This window comes from Populus alba, chromosome 16 (assembly GCF_005239225.2).
Source record: "Populus alba chromosome 16, ASM523922v2, whole genome shotgun sequence".
In the NCBI taxonomy this organism is placed as follows: domain Eukaryota; kingdom Viridiplantae; phylum Streptophyta; class Magnoliopsida; order Malpighiales; family Salicaceae; genus Populus; species Populus alba.
In genome coordinates, this window is record NC_133299.1 from 5,289,245 (window position 1) to 5,295,297 (window position 6,053).

The 6,053-nt window shown below is 35.7% G+C and overlaps 1 protein-coding gene across 2 annotated transcripts; it reads left to right on the forward strand.

The window, feature by feature from the left end:
• The first annotated feature begins 1,631 nt into the window (after nucleotides 1-1,631).
• Nucleotides 1,632-5,634, forward strand: LOC118051611 (AP2-like ethylene-responsive transcription factor At2g41710). Of its 2 annotated transcripts, none has more exons than XM_035062292.2 (9): nucleotides 1,632-1,940; nucleotides 2,896-2,978; nucleotides 3,103-3,111; nucleotides 3,209-3,297; nucleotides 3,397-3,470; nucleotides 3,543-3,593; nucleotides 3,777-3,838; nucleotides 4,013-4,647; nucleotides 5,222-5,634. In XM_035062292.2, the coding sequence occupies exons 1-9, from the start codon at nucleotides 1,693-1,695 to the stop codon at nucleotides 5,273-5,275; spliced, it is 1,305 nt and encodes a 434-aa protein (XP_034918183.1). In that variant the 5' UTR covers nucleotides 1,632-1,692; the 3' UTR covers nucleotides 5,276-5,634. The 2 variants fall into 2 exon arrangements, with proteins under 2 accessions (XP_034918183.1, XP_034918193.1); XM_035062302.2 differs by having other exon boundaries at nucleotides 4,019-4,647.
• The last annotated feature ends 419 nt before the right edge of the window (nucleotides 5,635-6,053 follow it).

The following is a 6,053-nucleotide window of genomic DNA, read 5'->3' on the forward strand; positions in this document are numbered from 1 at the left end:
TCCAACCATACACTACTGCATGTTAGCGCTGATGAGGCTTTCAATAAAGGAGGCGATCCATCGAAGGTTCTCATTCTCGCAGAGTTTATGAGAGATAGTATCATCATGTAGCCTGTAAGGGTCCTCTCTTTTTTGCAAATTTCCTTGATAATACATGATAAATACCCTGCTCTCTTGATAATAAACATTATGCTCATGTTTCCTTAGTAACTAGCACAAGAAATTTGGGTGTAGATTACGAGATTGGAGAATAACGACTGACTTGATTAAATTGATGGAGCCTTCATTCTCTGCTGTTTCAATTGGACTTCTGAATCCGCTCCTGCATCTTCTGGTGAAAAGTGGAAAAATTGAGTCCATAATGAAGGTATTCGAATATTTTCACATGTCTAAATGATATTATGATAGTTGTGTTTGCCAAGAACACGGCGTTGAAACCAGTGAACAATTTAATTATTCCTTTGTTTGAGTTCTTGTTGAACATCTTATCCTAAATCTCCGTGGATATCAGGATCAAGACCGAGTCAAAGTTAAGCCTGGACTCTCCTTAACTTACTGGGTTTGTTCTTGATAATTTTGTTACAGGAATGAATGGTTTATGGTGAATCCCTGCATGAATTGTTCAGATTTGACTTGTAAGTTTGATGGAGGTTTATAACAAGCATAATCAACAAGAAAAAGAGACAAGGACGTGGTCATTGTGGTCATAAAATAGCAAGCAATCTTATTGAACATCGAAGCCTTCAGTGGTAATGGTGGTTTCAGATTCAGGTTGGTTGTTCATATTGTTTTCTCTCTGTTTTCAACATGGATTCTTTTGAGTTTTTGTTAATGGTGGTAAGACTAAAAATTCAGAGCAAGTGACTAAAATATAACATTTTTGCCCCTCTCTTCTCTTCTCTTCCCTTTCTCTAAACATCTTATCATTCAAACCTTGCAAAAACTCATATTCAAAATTTCTTTCTCCATTTTCACAACGTACTTGTGCTCACAAATTGCATCAATTTCTTTCAAAATAGACTTATATATCAAAATCTTCATAAAAAAGGAAAAGGTTTATTTTTCTTTATTTTTCATTGTTTTAATTTAATGCAACATGGGTTTTTTAGTTATTATATATATTATAATAACAATCCCGTAAATAAATTAAATTTTTTTAATGTAAAGTAAATAAATTTCTTAAAAAATAAAAACAAAGTTAAAAGGGACTATGTTATAGAAGTATCACGGTAATTTTCTCTTTAAAGTAATAATAAAAAAAAAACTCAGTATCCAAAGTAAAAACCATCAATCAAGCTGGTGCCCATTTTGCTTGCCAAGTCACCCAATAAAAAGCAGGCAGAAGAAAACAAGCAATTCAACCATGCGATAATTCGAACGACGACGTCGTCTTCGATTATGACATGAAGCACCTCCAAAACTAGACAAGTGGCAGATGGTCTCCTCATACCCCAGCAAGCATCCATGCTCTTTCAAAAACCCTTAAGTTACCATATTACCCCTTTTCCCCTCCTAACCGTTGTGCTTTTCACCCTGCAACAGCCCAAAAATAACATCGTCATTTCCAAACCGATCAAGGACATTCCCGTCATTTCACCCTCACGCCTCGCTACTTCAGGGAAAAACCAACTGTAAAGAAGGTGCTTCCTTCGCAACTCTCAATCTGTTTGGTTTTTTTTTTTGGATCAAATCATGGCGTCTTCTTCCTCTCATCCGGTCCTGAAACCAGAAATCGGCGGCGTTGGATGTGGTGGCGGGAGCAGCGGAGGTTTTGGTGGAGAGAGTTCAGAGGCGGCAGTGATAGCGAACGATCAGTTATTACTCTACAGAGGACTAAAGAAGCCAAAGAAAGAGAGAGGATGCACTGCAAAAGAACGTATTAGCAAGATGCCTCCTTGCACTGCTGGTAAACGTAGCTCTATTTACCGTGGTGTCACCAGGTATAAATATACGTATTGTTGGGTGTATTTGTACCTGTATACGATTGTACAATATTCTTATTTAGGGTTTAGGTTTGAAGTTTGCAGCTTTTTATGTTATGTATAAATTAGTGTGATTTGTGAAGTGTGATTGTGTAGGGATAAAATGGAAGTTAGAAAGCTAGTTGTTTGTGCTATGTGGATTACGTGTTTGATGACATGTGTAAATGAGTGTTTTTGTGGATCAATGTAGTAGAATTGGGCCCTGGAAAAGAAAAGGAGTTTTTGTTTTTGTTTAAGTGATATAAATAAGAAGTTGGCTCATTTTTAGAAGCTTGTAACTTTGTGATTTGAGGAAGATAACAATAGTGTATGGGGTGGTTACTGTTTATGGGTAATTGTTAGAGAATGATAGTAATTTAGGAGATAGTTTAGAGGTAGATTGATAGTTAAGGGTTTTAGCTGTAGTAGTTTAGTAAAAGAAGGATTTAGTTTACAGTATGGAAATGGTTGAAGAATGTGGGATACACAAGCAAAAACTTTGTTGATAGGAAATATAGTACAAGGAGAGTTTTAGAACAAAGATTTAAAGCTTAGCATAGTTTTTTTGGCCTGCCTTACAAGTGATGGTTGCATGACTATTTATAGCCTTGTTAACCAAACTATATGGAACAATCTAGATGAAATTTGCAGCCATAGAACTTGCAAGAAATTCAGCCAATACACTAGAAAATTCTAGAGTTATTTGAATTGTGGATAAGCACTTTTTTTTTCCCTAGAACATTCCTAGTGTTTGTTTGATTTCTTTAGAACTTTTCTAACTTAGCTTAGCACTAACTTGTAGTTTGTAGTATTTTCTATAATTGATCTCTAGAATCTTTTTTAAGTGCATTAATAATTTAGAAGTAACCAACAGCAACACAGAAATGTGATTTGATGTGTAGATCGCATTTTTATCGTTTGTTTTGGTCAATAGGCATAGATGGACTGGTCGATATGAAGCTCATCTTTGGGATAAGAGTACATGGAACCAGAATCAGAATAAGAAGGGAAAGCAAGGTCTCTCTCCCTCACCTCCCCCCTCTATCTTTGCAATGCAGTCATGGGTATATTGTGCCAAGCTGACACTGGTTTTTTTTCTTGTTATTGTGCATGGAATGGTTGGCTTGGCATGTTCTTCCAGTATACTTGGGTATATGTTACTGGCTTTATACTATTTCTTTCATGAAATATGCTTATGGTTGTGTTCTTCATATTTGCTGGATTTATTAAGTTCTACCCATTTGCAGGGGCATATGATGATGAGGAAGCTGCAGCTAGGGCATACGATCTTGCTGCTTTAAAATATTGGGGCCCTGGAACGCTCATTAATTTTCCAGTGAGATAAATACTCCACATGGACCTTTCTTCATTTGTTGCACAGAGCTCATTCATCTTTATCTGTTAACTGATTAGGTATCATTACTGTGTCCTGCAGGTTACTGATTATAAGAGAGATCTTGAAGAAATGCGAAGTGTCTCAAGAGAAGAGTATCTGGCATCTCTTCGGAGGTAAGTATCGAGTCTGAAAAATGTACTGTTTATTGTAATCATGCTGTTTCCAATGGTGGATGTTTTCTGCAGAAAGAGCAGTGGTTTTTCAAGAGGACTCTCAAAGTACCGTGCACTATCTAGGTAAATTACTGGAACCATTCTACATTTTTTGTCTGCATTCAAAGTATCTATTCATTTATGTTACCTGTTTGATCCTCCCCAAAGCTTTCTTTAGGTATTTTGATTGTCTTTTAAAATATGTGTAAAATATTAACAATTTTTTGTTTCTGCTTTTCTTCTGCATTTTTGGCTTTCACAATGCAGTCGATGGGACTCATCTTGTAGTCGTATGCCTGGATCTGAATACTGCAGTAGTGTAAACTATGGTAAGGTCTGATTTTCTTAATTCACCGATTCTCTTTTTACCATTAATCAAGATCACCTAATTGTATTAAAGAATTCTGCAGTGTCATGTTGCCTCACAAACATCGGCTTTTGACAATAAATTGGTTACCTCCAGAATTACTGCTGACTATCTAAGGCCAATATTTTATTATAAGGTGCAGGTGATGATCATGCAGCTGAAAGTGAATATGCTGGCAGTCTCTGTATTGAGAGAAAGATAGATCTGACAGGCTATATTAAATGGTGGAATTCCCACAGCACTCGTCAAGTGGAATCCATCACGAAGTCATCAGAAGATACTAAACATGGCTGTCCTGACGACATTGGCAGTGAACTTAAAACATCAGAACGAGAAGTAAAGTGTACCCAGCCATACCAGATGCCTCATTTAGGTTTATCTGTTGAAGGAAAAGGGCATAAAGGTTCTACAATATCTGCCTTGAGCATTTTGTCACAATCAGCTGCTTACAAGAGCTTACAAGAGAAGGCATCAAAAAAGCAAGAAACTAGCACTGAAAATGATGAGAATGAAAACAAAAATACTGTCAACAAAATGGACCATGGCAAAGCAGTAGAGAAGTCCACAAGTCATGATGGCGGTAGTGAGAGGCTGGGAGCTACATTAGGAATAACTGGGAGATTGTCTCTTCAAAGAAATGTGTACCCATCGACTCCTTTCTTGTCTGCTCCTCTTCTGACCAACTACAACACAATTGATCCCTTAGTCGACCCCATCCTTTGGACATCTCTTGTTCCTGCTCTTCCTACTGGACTTTCTCGAAATCCTGAGGTCGGTTTATTCTTGCTTGAAGCTTGTCAATATTTCTCTTGTTTTTTTTTAACTGTAATTCTCTGCTTTTCTTGTACTGGTTTTTTTGCTAGAGTACAAATTTTTTTAAACAAAAACACTTGGAAGATAAATTCTTATAAAAACTTGCTACTAATTTATGAGCAATCATGAATCATTTTCATAGATCTGGAAAATTGCAGTCTCCTTGAGTGAGATGATCCATCTGTGTAGAATACCAGAGAAACATCACCTAAACTAATATCGTGTCAGAAATTTGATCCCAAAAAATTTGGTAATGTAGTTTCACATGTCATGGGATGCATTAAAGCAGTGAGATTTTCTTGGTAAACCACGGAATCATATGACAGGGTGCTCATCTATAGTTTTAATATACACTAACGCTAATCAACAACCTCACCTGTCATCAGTACTAGGAGTAGGAGAGCACGGATTATGTTGAACTCAAACTTTAACTTCTTTAATGAACTTAATATTCAGTATATAGTAAAGCTCTACAATGATTTCTTGTTGCCTGTGCACTTGCTTCATTAAAGCCTTAAATGTTGTGATGCAGGTCACAAAGACTGAGACCAGCTCAACTTATAGCTTCTTTCGGCCAGAGGAGTGATGGTGTCGCCCCATTGATTCCGCATTTTACCGAAAGACATTTTCCTTTTAATCGGGAAAAAAAGGAGCAGAAATTTGGGAGATTTTAGCATCAGATCCCTGAGAAAGCCAGAGGTTCCTTGTAACCTGTGAAAAATGCAGATATTTGGAAGATTTCAGTGTGGCAAATCCAAGGAAAAGTGTCCTCTTTTCCTTTCGAGATGAGGCTTCTACTTCTTTTCAGCAGGTTTGTTATAGGTTCCAGAAAATATACAAAGGAAAATACTAATGTATATGTACATTAATTACATGTAGAATTTCTGAAGATGTACTACACGAAGTTTCATAATATGTAAATTAAATTTGTGCCATAAAGTTGGAGACTTGGATGCTCATAATTTTATTATCGAGGACGTGGGAGGGAAAAATGACATTTTTTGCACACCCACAAGACATCTTTTATTAATTAGAATTTTTTTTTTCTAATCCTTTAATATTAGGTTATTTTAAGAATTATGTGTTGTAATTTGTTTTTATTTTTTTATTGGGTTATATACTAGTTTCATAGATTTAGTTTTTATTTTTCAATCTTCAAGGCAGATTTGTTGGAAGTGTAGATTTATTTATTTTTATTTGGTTTTTTATGAGTTTATGATGATTTCAAAATCAAAGTTGCTAGTTTAACAAGTTAACTCAAATTGATTTGAATTGTTTTTTTTTTTTTTTATTATTTCATCCTTTAATTTTGAGTTGAGCTGATTGGAAAATGAGTTTTTTTTTTTTTTTTTTTTTTTTTTTTA

What these genes read in the sequence shown, in the direction of transcription:
- LOC118051611 (XM_035062292.2), top strand. Translation starts at nt 1,693, where the DNA reads ATGGCGTCTTCTTCCTCTCATCCGGTCCTGAAACCAGAAATCGGCGGC. An exon ending in GAACGCTCATTAATTTTCCA is followed by an intron (nt 3,298 to 3,396) that starts GTGAGATAAATA and finishes TGTGTCCTGCAG; the next exon opens with GTTACTGATTATAAGAGAGA. An exon ending in CTGCAGTAGTGTAAACTATG is followed by an intron (nt 3,839 to 4,012) that starts GTAAGGTCTGAT and finishes TTTTATTATAAG; the next exon opens with GTGCAGGTGATGATCATGCA.